This window comes from Bos indicus, chromosome 29 (assembly GCF_029378745.1).
Source record: "Bos indicus isolate NIAB-ARS_2022 breed Sahiwal x Tharparkar chromosome 29, NIAB-ARS_B.indTharparkar_mat_pri_1.0, whole genome shotgun sequence".
NCBI classification, from domain to species: domain Eukaryota; kingdom Metazoa; phylum Chordata; class Mammalia; order Artiodactyla; family Bovidae; genus Bos; species Bos indicus.
The window spans coordinates 51532791-51545284 of NC_091788.1; the positions used below are offsets into that span (position 1 = coordinate 51532791).

The 12494-nt window shown below is 60.0% G+C and overlaps 1 protein-coding gene across 1 annotated transcript; it reads right to left on the reverse strand.

Annotated features, from left to right (window-relative positions):
- Positions 1-765: 765 nt before the first annotated feature.
- On the reverse strand, positions 766-10108 carry NLRP6 (NLR family pyrin domain containing 6). The gene is made up of 11 exons (XM_070782818.1): positions 9986-10108; positions 9862-9927; positions 8685-8739; positions 8393-8444; positions 7385-7665; positions 7179-7217; positions 5223-6936; positions 4277-4369; positions 3081-3251; positions 2837-3004; positions 766-2375 (listed from the first exon to the last, which is right to left on the reverse strand). Exons 1-11 carry the CDS (start codon positions 10106-10108, stop codon positions 2237-2239), a joined length of 2901 nt encoding a protein of 966 aa, XP_070638919.1. The 3' UTR covers positions 766-2236.
- Between the last annotated feature and the right edge of the window lie 2386 nt (positions 10109-12494).

Sequence of the window (12494 nt, forward strand, 5' to 3'; positions counted from 1 at the left end):
CCCCTCCTCAGTCTCCATCTTCCCCACGTGCCCCCTGCCTCTGGAAGCTCCGGGCTCTGGGCCTGTCTAGACCTTGTCTCTCTAACCCCGGCCTGACCCAAATGACTGTGCTGGGACCACTGGCCCAACCAGACACTCAGATTCAGCCTGTGCCTGAAACCTGGCCTTCCTACCCCTCCCCAGCACAAGCAATGGTGACCTCACCATCCCCCACCCAGGCCCCTCCATCCCCACTCCCAGGGCCCCCACCAGGCCCCCTTCTCGGCTCTCCCCATCCACAGGCACTGCCTCCTCTCAGACCAGGCCACCCTCCTGGGTTGGTGCAGGCCTGCTCTGGCCCCACAGCTCTTGCGAGCAGAGCCACAGCCACCCTGAGAGTAGTGAGGGTCTGCTCAAAGCCTGCCGCGGTGTCCACCTTACCGGCAGGAGGCGCCCCGGCCCCTCCCCTCTCACCGCCCCGCCCCCCGCCCCCCCCGCCCCCCCGCCCCCGCCCGCCGCCCCGCCCCCCCGCCCCCCCCGCCCCCCCCGCCCCCCCCCGCCCCCCCCCGCCCCCCCAGCTGCTACCTGGCTTCCCTGCTGCTTCTGCTACCATCCCAAGCAGGCTCCCTAGTATGGGCTCAGTGTGTCCCCCCACATCCATCGGTTGACTTCTGATCCCCACTGTGATGGTGTTTGTAGGTGGGGCCTTTGGTACATAGGTCACGAGCAGTCAAGAGTAGGATTAGTGCCTTTATAAAGAAGGTATTTTGAGTAAACTGCGGGAGTTGGCAATGGACAGGGAGGCCTGGCGTGCTGCAGTCCATGGCGTCTCAAAGAGTTGGACACGACTGAGCGCCTGAACTGAACTGAACTGAAGAAGAGGCCTTAGAGGTCCCTCCTTCTACCCTGCGAGGACACGGCTGGAAGACAGCCATCTGCACCAAGAGGGTCCTCACCAGACACCGAATTGACTGGCACCTTGACCTTGGACATCCTAGCCTCCAGAACTGTGAGAAAGGCACTTCTGTTGTTGGTCAGCTACCTGCTCTGCGGTATGTTGTTAACAGCAGGCCGAGCCGCTGTGCGGCCTTTACACTTGCTGACCCACTGCCTTTTCCTCAAGACGTCCTTAGGTTGGCCCCTCACTTCCTTCCATTGTCAAGTGCCCTGTCTTCCCTAGATTGTCCCAGACTCCTTACAGGTAAGAGAAAACCCTTGGCTCCATCCCCCACCCCTTCTTTTCCTTCCTTCACAGCATTTATCAGCTGCCTAGAATGCCAGCTCCAGGAGGGCAAGGATATTTTGTCTGTTTTGTGGAATGAATAACTGGATTTGAAAATGGGTTATGGAAGGAAGTTTGGGGGACGTGAAGGGACCCAGAAGGCCCTTCTGACTAGGGCCTCAGAAGCTGGCGGAGTCCAGCAGCTTTGAGCAGAGAAGACTTGAGGATTCGGGCTGTCTGCTGCTGGCTCTGCCCATCAAGGCCAAACCTCCCATCAGAGCTTCCTGAATCCAGCTGTCCCCTCGAGCTCACCCAGGAAGTGGGGGCTGCGGCTCTGCCCCATTCAGATGGGCTGGGGAACGAAGGCAAGGGCGTGAGCACCCGTGAGGATGCCTGGCTAAGTGCAGCCGAGAATGACAGAGCTGAACCCCAAGGAGAATTTATTATCAGCACACGGGGCTCACACCACCTGTGCCATCACAGCCCCGTTCAGAGCTCCATCTCCACTCCCCTTAGTCTCTGAAGTCCTCAGGGAGCAACTGGACTCCTCTGGGCGCCTTCGGCCCCTGCTTGGTCCCCTGTGGCCAGAGCAGAGTGGCGGGGCTCTGGGTGCCTGTACTGAGTGGGGCAGGGTCTGCAAATGGGTCATCTCACGCTGAGCTCACCAGGTAGAGGCCACACATGGTCGGTGCTCAGTGCCTGGTGCTCTCAGCTTCACCCTGCAGTGAGAGGGCTGGAGGGTCCCCAGAGAGAAACCTGGGTGGGGCAGCGGCGAGGGTTAGGGGAGGAGGCCCTCTTCCCTGTGGGGAGGACAGAGACATAAGCTGTCCCCAGGGTGTGGGGGAAGGGACATGTCCTGGGCCTGCCCCAGAGCAGGTGAGGGCCGTGTCTGTCTGAGTCTCACACCTGCCTGTCCCGGGCCCCTCAGGCTCAACGGTTGCCCAGAGCAGAGAGCACCATCCTCTCGCCCTTGAAATGGGGAGGTGTGCTGTGTAGGGCTGAGCGGATTCCTCCCTAGTTCTGGTCTGCAGGACCTCAAAGGGCACTGATGGGCACTGTGGGGGGCTTGGGATGGGCGTCCAGCGCTGGGTGTGTGATGACTAGTCTCGGGTTTGCTGTCTCCACAGCTTGCAGCTCCTGCAGGGCCTGCTCGCTCAGCTCCACAGAGGTCAGCCTGTAGCCGTGTGCAGAGAATGGCAGCGGGGTTGGTGAGGGAGGGGGCCTGCGGGTGCAGTGACGGGGAGCAGCGGCAGGGGCAGTGCTGGGCTGCTGGCCTGGGTTGTGCCAGAGGCACGCGGTGACAGGAGGTGGCCAGTCGGGGACTGCCAGAGGGTGGGGAAGGGGCAGGGACTAGGGGCCAGAGCCTTCAGGGCACTAAGCGGGATCTGGGGGCACTGGTCCATATTCTGGGCACGGGCACCTGACAGTGGGCATTTGGTCTAATGGTGTGGTCCAGGCTCTGGGCCGGAGCCACGGAGTTAGAGGGTGGGGCTCCAGGGCCTGAGTTACAGCGGGGTTACCTCAGGAGGGCCCTGGGAGAGATTCCTCTTTAAGGTCTGGGGGAAGCCCCGGCACCCACCCCAGCCCAGGGCTGAGAGGCTGTGTTCCCAGCACCCTTCCCAGCCCTGTCTCCACCTGAGGGTTTGCAGGTGGCATCCTGGGCACTTCAGGGTGGTGCACAAGCAGGTCACCGTAGGTCCTGACAGCTGGCAGCCACTGAGATCCAGGGTGGTCAGTGCTGGGATTTGCTGGAGCTTGCCAACCATGTACTGGAGCGCTTCCTGCAGGCCTGGCTGCTGAACCCTAGGGGACGGCTGATCTCAGGAGCTGCTGTGGGGGCCCTGGTCCCTCCCTCGGTCCCTTCCAGGCTGCTCCTCACCTGAGTGTCTGCACCCGGCACTGGGGCGAGGCCAGGCCCTCGCTCAGCACACGCAGGCCGGCCTCGCTGAGCCCGTTGTGGAAGAGGCCCAGCTCTGCCAGGGCCGGGGCCTCCCTCAGGGCCTCAGAGAGATCTCTGCAGACCGAGTCGGGGAGTTTGCAGCGGGACAGCCTGTGGTCAAGAAGCACACGAGTCCGCGGTGTGCGAGCTGCCTGCTCCCCGGGGGGCTGAGGTTCAGTCTGCAGACTTGGCTCCACACCCGCCTCCCTGGGCCCCACAGAGCTTCTCCTGCACCGTCGCCACCCGTGTGTACACCTCGTGGGCACCCGCTGGACGCACTCCCTTGTCTCTTAGGACATTCTCCACGAGCTTGCTCTCGACGTGTCTAACTCCAGAGCATTATCCACCAAGTACAGGGGGACCGAGCTTATTTAGGCAGCCGGCCCTAACGGTTGGGCAGGGTGTCAGCTCTCTTTTTTTTGCATTATAGACAACGCTGTGAGGGCATCTTCACGCAGTTAGTTTGGCAGCAGAGTTGAGGGGTTCCTGATGTTTGTGCCACGTTAAGTTACCATGTCAGCATTGACACATGACTATAATTCACCATACCTAATCAGACTAACTCGTATAACGTATCTTACTATCTGCTTACTTGGTGGTAGTGAAGAGTAATGGAAAAGGTTACATACTAAGTACTGCCTCAGTAAGTCTCACATCAACCTTCTGAGGTGGAAGCTACAGGCTCCGTTCCCCGGGAGAAGACTGACGCTCAGACAGACTGGCCTGCCAAGGGCAAAGAGGCAGGCAGGCTGGCCTCAGAGCCTGCGCCCTGAGCACCTTCCACAACTACTTCTGAGATCCAGAAGGACCACCCAGCAGTGTCCAGTAGCCCTTAGCAGCCTTCCTGGGGAAGGGAAATGACAGTCTGGCTTTTATCCCTCTTCCAGAAGCTCAGCGTACTCTGCTCCCCACTCAACACAGGGGCCAAACCCTCTGTTCTAACTAGCACCCAAGCGCTTCCCTCCTCTGTCCTGTGTGGGCAGAGCCTGCTGATCCTGCCAAGGGACCATAGGCTCTCAGCCTGTCTCAGCACCCCCTCGGTCAGCCGTCCCCAGACAGGGCTACACCCCTGCCCCTGCCCAGGGTATCCTGCTCTGTGTCCTTTTCAGGGAAAGGGCTGGGATTTGTTCACTCACGTCAGGCTGTTCAGACCACACTGCCGGTCGGTCATGGCCTCACAGAGTGGGCGCAGGGGGGAGCCTGGGGATTTTCTTGTGGTGGCTCGAGAGCTACGAAGAGAGAAAAGAAGGTGAAGATCCCTGCCCCTTCCAGCCCCTCACTCCTGAGAAGGACTCCTTCCTACAGTTCCGAGACATTGGAGCTGCTTCTGCCCTTACCCTCAAGCTGGGCCAGGACCCCCTCCCTCTTCATCCTGAGCCCAGAGTGAAACCACTTCTCTGTGACCTCGTCCACCTCCCCACGGAAGCTGTCTGTGTGAGTCCCATGGGACAGGTGGGCCTGTCCTTGCGCCTGCAGTGGGTGTCCCCAGCCCCACCCCCGTCAACATCCTGACATTCGTTCTCCCAACAGATGCTGAGCACCTGAGTCAGCTGCTGGGTTGGGGTCAAGTGCACAGAAACAATGGCAGGAGCTTTGCCCAGGAGACGCGGGTCTGGTGGAGGAGAGGGGTATGGGCAGATGTCATGGCATGCAGTAGTCAGTGGGGGCACTTCTGAGGCCAAACGGCTGCAGACTACAGAGGAGAGTTTGGAGCGACTTTGAGGATAGGCAGTGCTCTGGGTGGAAGGGACGGCAGGAGCAAAGGCTCAGAGCACAGCGCGTGTGGTGTATTCCAGAAATCATTACGAGAAAGCCTCGTGTCGGTGATGGGAGAGGGAGGTTTGCCTTGGACATGGATGCTAGGGTGGGGAACATGGTGAAGGCACCCTGGGGAAGAAGATGGACATTGGGAGCTGCCTTGAGGAGGTAAGACAGACCAGCCATGAAGTCGTGCCTGTCCTCTGGGGAGCAGGCGTCAGGTCTGCACACGCTCCCCAGGCCCAGGTGGACATAAGATGCTCTGGCACACATGCCCCACACAGAGGGCCCACAGAAGAGGGCAGCCCTGCCCTGGAGACTCACGAGCTGCCACCCAGGCTGCCCTGTAGACGCTTCATCAGGCTCTTCTTTTTCTTCTCCTGCGCAGTGGCCAGTCTGCAGCTGACCAGCCGCAGCGCCTGCCCGGCCGGGCAGCACCGCACACAGTAGCTCAGGACGGCCAGGTCCATTCTGCTGAAGTGCACTCGCTCCAGCACCAGCTCAGGGAGGCCGCGGAGGGCCTGGTGCACAAACGCGTCTTCCTGTGTCTCGTGCAGGCAGTAGAGCAGCTCCAGGGGGTAGTTGAGCTGCTCGCCCTCCTCCTCCTCTGACTCCTCAGTGTCCTGGGGTGCCAGGATCTCCTCCGTCCCCTCTGGCGCCGCCCTGGGGCGGCCCTGGCCCTGGTCCTGCACCCACCTCAGGACACGCTGCTTCACGCGCTCTGAAACTGTGCAACCGAAGTGGCGCTTGATCTCACACATCCTCTCTGTGTTCAGTAGTCCAAAGAGGAAGCGTGTAGTGAGGTTGAGGTGGCCGCGCAGCTCCGGGTCCCCCTGCAGAAGTGCCTCTATGCTGCCAGCAGGTGCCCTGGGAGCCCCTTCGTCCTCCAGCAGGTAGGACAGAGCAGCTAAGAATTCCTGGAAGCTCTGGTCAATGAACTGGTAGGTGACCTCTGTTTCCAGCACGCCTGGCATCTCCTTCTTGCTGAGAAACTGCGTCTGGACCTTGGAGCCGCAGAGCTGCAGGCGTTCCAGGTCCTCCTCCGAGAACCGCGCCCTGCCCCCGAGGACGCCGTCACAGGCCAGGCGGCACAGCTTGCGCAGCTCTCTCTGCAGCTGGGCCCCGTCGGCCGCGGGCGCCGATCTCAGGACGCTGGCCACGAAGAGCAAGTACACGGCCGTGGTGGTCTTGGAAGTGCGCCACAGGTCCTGGCCGCGCTGGAGCTGCTGGCGCAGGACGGTGCACACGATCCAGCACACGCCGGGCACGAAGCACAGGGAGAAGAGCATCTCGTTCTCCTTCACGGAGCGGTAGGCGTGCTCCGCCTTCCACTCGTCCTGGAAAAACTTGTAGAAGTACTTCTTCCTGTCCTTGTCTGAGAAGCCACACACCTCGGCGCACTGCGGTGAGCACAGGCGGGCCTGCAGCCTCCCGGGGGTGGCGCCTCGCCTGGTCACTAGCAGGCGCGCCGCGGGCAGCAGCTCCTTGCTCAGCAGGCTCCCCAGCACCCGCGCGCCGCTCGCGGCCTCGTGGGGGTCTCTGCAGGGCGCGGCCTCGGCCGGCTCCGGTGCCAGCATTTCGTCTACGCCGTCCAGGATGAACAGCAGCCTCTCGGACTGCGCCAGCATCTGCTGCACCGGCGCCTCGCGATCGGGGCACTGGTCTAGGATCAGGTCGGCCAGGCTGCACGTGCCCGGTCGCTCCAGCAGCTCGCGGCAAGACAGGAAGAAGGCAAAGTCCACCTGACTATGGTACAGCTTGCCCGCCGCCCAGTCATACAGGATTTTCCTGGCCGCCATGGTCTTGCCGATGCCCGCCGGGCCCTGCAGCGCCACGGTCAGCCGTCTCTCGCCCTCCTCGTCGCGGCCGAACAGGCGGTTGAAGGTGTGGGTGTCTGAGCGCCGGGCGCGCTCGGCCTCCGGCTCCTCGGCGATGAGCAGCTTGGTGAAGCGCTTGTTGATCTTCACTGAGCGAGCGTCCCGCTCCTTCACCTTAGCGTGCTGCCGCAGCACGTGCTCCCGGTACTTCTTCTTGTACTCTGCGGGTAGGGGGGCGCCGGACGGAGGGAAGGGGAACAGGGGTCGAGGGCGCTGTGTCAGTGCCGCTCCGGGGCCCGTTGCCCTCCCCGGCGGGCTCCGGCCTCAGTTTCCCCCGTTGCCTCACAACCCCCTCTCCGCGCTCCTCCCCGGGGCCAGCTGTGCGGAACCTCCGAGTGACTCTGAGGACACCCGAAGTGTCCGGACAGCTCGGGGCCTGCGCTTTCCGCCGAGAGAGACCTACCGGAGACGGAGAGCAGCGCCGGGGAGCTGGGGCCGAGACCTGGAAGGGAGAGCTGCGGTGGGTCCCGAGGACCGGGCGGGGTGCAGAAGGGAGCGTCAGGGGTCGGGCCCCGGGGCACGCGGGCGCTCTTTGAGGGAAGCCAGAGGAACCTGCCCAGGCGGGAGAGGCCGAGGGGGGACCCAGGTGAAGCCCCACCTGGCACTCACTCTGCAGCCGGCGCTCCTTGAGCCGCGCCGCCACGTCGCGCACGTCTGCCCTCTTCAGGGTCTTCTTGGCCACGTCCAGCGCGCGTTCCGGCCCGTAGAAGTGGACCAACTGCTCCACGAGGTCCAAGGTGTCCGCGCGCTCCAGCCGCCCCCACGGGATGCTGCGGCCATCCACCCGCTCGTCCCGCAGTTTGTGGCGGAAGCGCTTCAGCTGCTCTTGGCTCAGGTCTTCCAGGGCGCCCAGGAGCAGCTCGCGGGCAGCGGCAGCGCGGGGCTCCATGCTGGGGGCGGGCGCACGCGGTCAGCAGGGTGCCGCGCCCCGGTGACCCTGGCCTCTCGCCCTCGTGTTCGACCGCAGCCCCGGGCGCCCACGGGCAGGGGTTTTGACGCGCCCGCATCTATCCAGGTGGCTCCAGGCCAACGCTTGAAGGAGCGCTCTACTGGAAGGGTCGTCCTCTCCTCCCAGGATCGCGACCGAGGACTTTCCTCCAAGGCTTTCCAAGGCTTTCATGCCGCCGACCGCATCGCGGTCTGGTGGCGAAATGGAGTTACTCCCAGGCGGGCACTGGCCGCCGCTGACCCCAGCGTTAGAGGGCGCCTTCCTACCCCGCACCCCGCTTTCTGCTCATCCCTTCTAGGCATCCATGTCAAATGTCCCGAGTAAGATGTGTCTGTAAGGGCCTGTGCTCTCCTTTTTTCTGCTTCCCTCCCATTCTCTTCCCCAGGAGCTTGGAGCAGACTCACCACCAGGCCGTCACAGTGCTCCTGAATTCCCCAGCTCACCTGTGGTCACTGCACCCTTTAGTGGGGACTAGCCTGAGGGCCTTGCACCAGTCACTGAGACTGAGCTCCTGGTGGGGGACAGACCCTACAGGTACCCTCTGAGGGGATGGTGTCCCCAACACCTGGAGCCTGGGTGTGCAGTGGGGGAAGGATGTGTCTGCAGGGTGCCAGGTGGAGGACCTGGAGAGCTGAAGCCAAGCGACCTCTCAGAAAGCCAGTACTCACCTGGAGCAGGAGGCCTCTAGCTGGCCTGCAGAGTCGATCACTAGGTCCAGCACTCAGGCGCAGAGGTGGGGATCTGGGAGCCTATCTGGGGTCAAGTCCTGGGGGATTTCCAGCCCTGTCCATACCCCAGACCAAAGTGTCCTAGCTCAGCCAGCTCTGCGATGTCCGTCCAACAGCCACCAAGCTCTCAAACTCAGGGGCTTGGCGCACGCTTACCGCCAGCCTTTAAGAGCTCTGCTTGGTGACCTTTGAGTCTTTACTGTCCCTTTGTTCAGCTCAGTGCTCTGAGAACCTGCGGGTGTGGCAGTGAGGCAGGCTGTGAGCAGGAAATGGCAGAGCAAGGTGGGCTGCGTGGAGGAGGCAGCTAGCTCAGAATGAGACCTTAAACTTCAAGGCCTCAAGATAGGTTAATTTCTGAAGGTGGGGGAGAGCCAGGGCTTCCTAGGCAGAGGGGACAGAGGAGGGACTTACATGGTGGTTTTGGGGAAAGGAAGGCTGTCACCTGGGAGCTGTGAGATAATGGGACTGGAAAGAGCTCTGTGGCCTCCCAGACCTGGCTTAAGGAGGTTGACGGCAAGAGGTTTGAATGGGCGTGTGACCACGTGGGACCCATGAATGAGGGTTTCTACTGACAGTGTCTGCTTGTGTGAAACGTGGGTGTGTGTGTTTGTCTGTGTCTGTCTGTGTGACTGTCTTCATACTGTGTTTGTGTGAATGTATCTGTGGTGGGCTAAATAGTAGTCCCCAAAGATATCGGATCCTAGTGCCTGGTTCATCTGTCAAAGGGGACTTAGCAGGTGTGGTTAGATCAGGATCTTGAGATGGGTCGTCACAAGTGTCACGGGATGGAGACAGAGGAGGTTTGGCACAGAAGGCAGTGTGGTGCTGTGACGAGGTGCCAGGCTGCTGGCTTTGACAGAAGGGACCACGAGCCAAGGCGTGCAGGGGACACAGCCCTAGAAGCTGGAGATGCTACTGGGAAAGGAAGACATTCTCCCCCGCAGCCTCCGGAGTGAGTGAGGCTGAGCCAACCCTGACCTCAGGCAAGTGAAGCTTACTTTGGACTTCTGCCCTCCAAACCTGGAAGAGAATGAATGGGTGTTTTTTTCGGCACCCAAGTTTGTAGTAATGGCTCAGGGTCTCACTGAGAGAACCTCTGTGAGTGTGGATTTCTGTGAGAGGGGCTCTGCAGAAAGAGAGGCTGTAGCATCGTCACAGTCTCTCAGGCTCCACAAGCCACCCCCACGTTCAGTCCTGCTGCCTTCAGGCCTTGGGAGCTGCCCTGGGGAGGGACCCAGAGTCCTGGAGCCTCTGTTCTGCTGCCCTTCCCCGGGAGGAAAGCGTCCACAGCGATGCCCCTTCTAGTTACGAGTTTTGTTTCTGTGTGAGACAAATCAAACCCCACCTGTCCCCGAAGAAGTCTAAGGGAGAAGAAAGGTAAGGCTCTGTTCATCCACACTCAGGCCTACACAGGTTGCCTCCTCACTCTTTCCTGCTCCCAGCTCCTGCCGTGTGCCCCCTACACAGGTAGCCTCCTGGGCACAGGCAGGGTGGGTGAGGAGAGAGCCTGGAGGAGACACTGTCGGCACACACCTTGCTGGCAGGGGACCGCTTGTTCCCACAGAACCCCGAGAGGGTGGAGCAGAGCGCCTGCCTGCTGTGCTGAAGCAGCCCCCTCGGGCCAGGCCCAGAGCAGGGACAAGACGCTCCTTCCATACTGCAATGTGGGCAGTATTCAGCAAAGCAGAGGAGCGGGTGGGGTCTCCTTGGAGTTGAGTCCTGGAGACAAGCCCTGAGCAAAGTCTGGCCTCAGCTGCCAGAGGGACCACTGTGAGCCCTGGGTGAGATCCCAGATGCTTCAACTCACTGGCCCCTCTCTCAGCCCATCTGGCATGCTGGGATTCTGCAGAGGGGGCTTTGCCAGGGAAAGCAACAGCCTAGACCACAAAAGCAGATGGTTTAGAGCTCAGCTGTGGACAGAATCTGGCCCTACACAGCTGTTGGGCATCTCGGGGCCCCTGACCACAGTCCTAGTCCTGATCCCCTCCTTGAGCCCCTTCCTGACCCCCTCCCTGATTTCCTTTAGGAAATCAATCCTAAAGGAAATCAGTCCTGAATATTCATTGGAAGGACTGATACTGAGGCTGAAGCTCCAATATTTTGGCCACCTGATGTGAAGAACTGACTCACTGGAAAAGATCCTGATGCTGGGAAAGATTGAAGGCAGGAGAAGGGGACGACAGAGGATGAGATGGTTGGATGGCATCACTGACTCAATGGACATGAGTTTGAGCAAACTCTGGGAGTTGAAGATGGACAGGGAGGCCTGGTGTGCTGCAGTCAATGGAGTCACAAAGAGTTGGACACGACTGAGCAACTGAACTGACTGACCTCCTCCAGGGACCCCTCACGGAGCTGCTGCACAGACAGACGTCACACACAAGCCACGGCTGTTTCTTCTAACTGCACATTCACTCGTTCGTCTTCACAGTACGAATTCTAGAAAGCGAGTTCTCTGCAAATGAACCATCTCCCTTTCATTGTTTTAGACGGACTACCTGAGATCAAATCCTGGCCCCACAGTCCAGTAGCTGGATGACCTTGAACAAGTTACTTAACCTCTGGGCCTCCGTCTCCTCTGCAGAATGGCATGGTGCTGGCACTTCAGTGTCGAGGGCTGAGGGGAGCCAAGCTGGAAGGAATGTGTCTGCCGCATTCTAGGTGTGTATTATCATCACTTATGTTCTGTGGATGACTTCTCACCATGAAGTCATGTCTTCTGGGGTCACCAAGAATGTCCATATCTCTAAACTCCAGTTCTGATTCCACTTAACCCCTCCCCAGCACTTAACACCTGACCATGAACTTTTCCTCAAAATGGCCTTTTCCTCTTGTCAAAGGCACAAAGATAGCCGTGGGGCCCAGGCAGCGTCTGTCTGGTGTGTTCTGCCACAGCCAGCCTGCGGGGGACCCTGGGCCCTGTGCTGTGAGGGTGCCAAGGTCAGCCTGTCTCCTGAGATGGACTCTCCCTCAGTGGACTCTGTGCCTCCATAAACTCTTAGCACCTGCTGATAACAGCCCTGGAAAAGCCTTTGATAACAGGGACCAAGGTTTCGGGGAATCTTTGCCACGATGTGAGATGTGGAAGGAGGGGTATGAGGAGGAGAAGAAGGAGAGGAGAAGGGGACGACAGAGGATGAGATGGTTGGATGGCATCACCGACTCAATGGACATGAGTTTGAGCAATTCCAGGAGTTGGTGATGGACAGGGAGGCCTGGCGTGCTGCAGTCCATGGGGTCGCAAGGAGTCAGACACGACTGAGTGACTGAACTGAATAGAGGGAAGTTGGGTATTGTCACCCTGCTTATTTAACTTACATGCAGAGCACATCATGAGAAATGCTGGGCTGGATGAGTTACAAGCTGAAATCAAGTTTGCTGGGAGAAATACCAGTAACCTCAGATATGTGGATGATACCACTCTAATGGCAGAAGGTGAAGAAGAACTAAAGAACCTCTTGATGACAGTGAAGGAGGAGAGTGAAAAAGCTGGCTTAAAACTCAACATTCAAAGAACTAAGATCATGGCATCAGGCCAGGTGTTACTCATGGGGCTACTCCCAGCTGGAGGAAGTATGGGCCACATTTCCAGCCTAAAGTCCATCACCAAAGATTGCTCTCCCAAGACCTGTGGTCTGACCACAGCAGTGCCCTGACCTTGACAGTATGCCAGGGACCAGCGTGGCTCAGGTCTAGCGAATTTGCATCAAAATCCAGCAGCTGGTGGTGCTGGTGCTGCTGTTCCCGGCTCAGGAGAGGATGGTTTCAGTTCAAGGTGCAGCAGACAATTGGATTTAGGTCCGAAGTCCCTACAGATCCCAACAGAACCCTCCTGAAGCTGGATAGCCTCACGGCTCAGGCTCACAGCCACATCCAGAATCATCTGGGTGGTGCTGGGGGCCTCCAAACATAGTGCCCTCTGGGCTTCAGCTCCTCCGAGGGCCCCATCACAGCAGGATTTTCCTCGAAGAGACCCTCGGAGCCTCTCCCTCTGCCTGAAGTCCGGTGCTCAGGGCAGTGGCTGACAGTCCCGCCTCCCTCT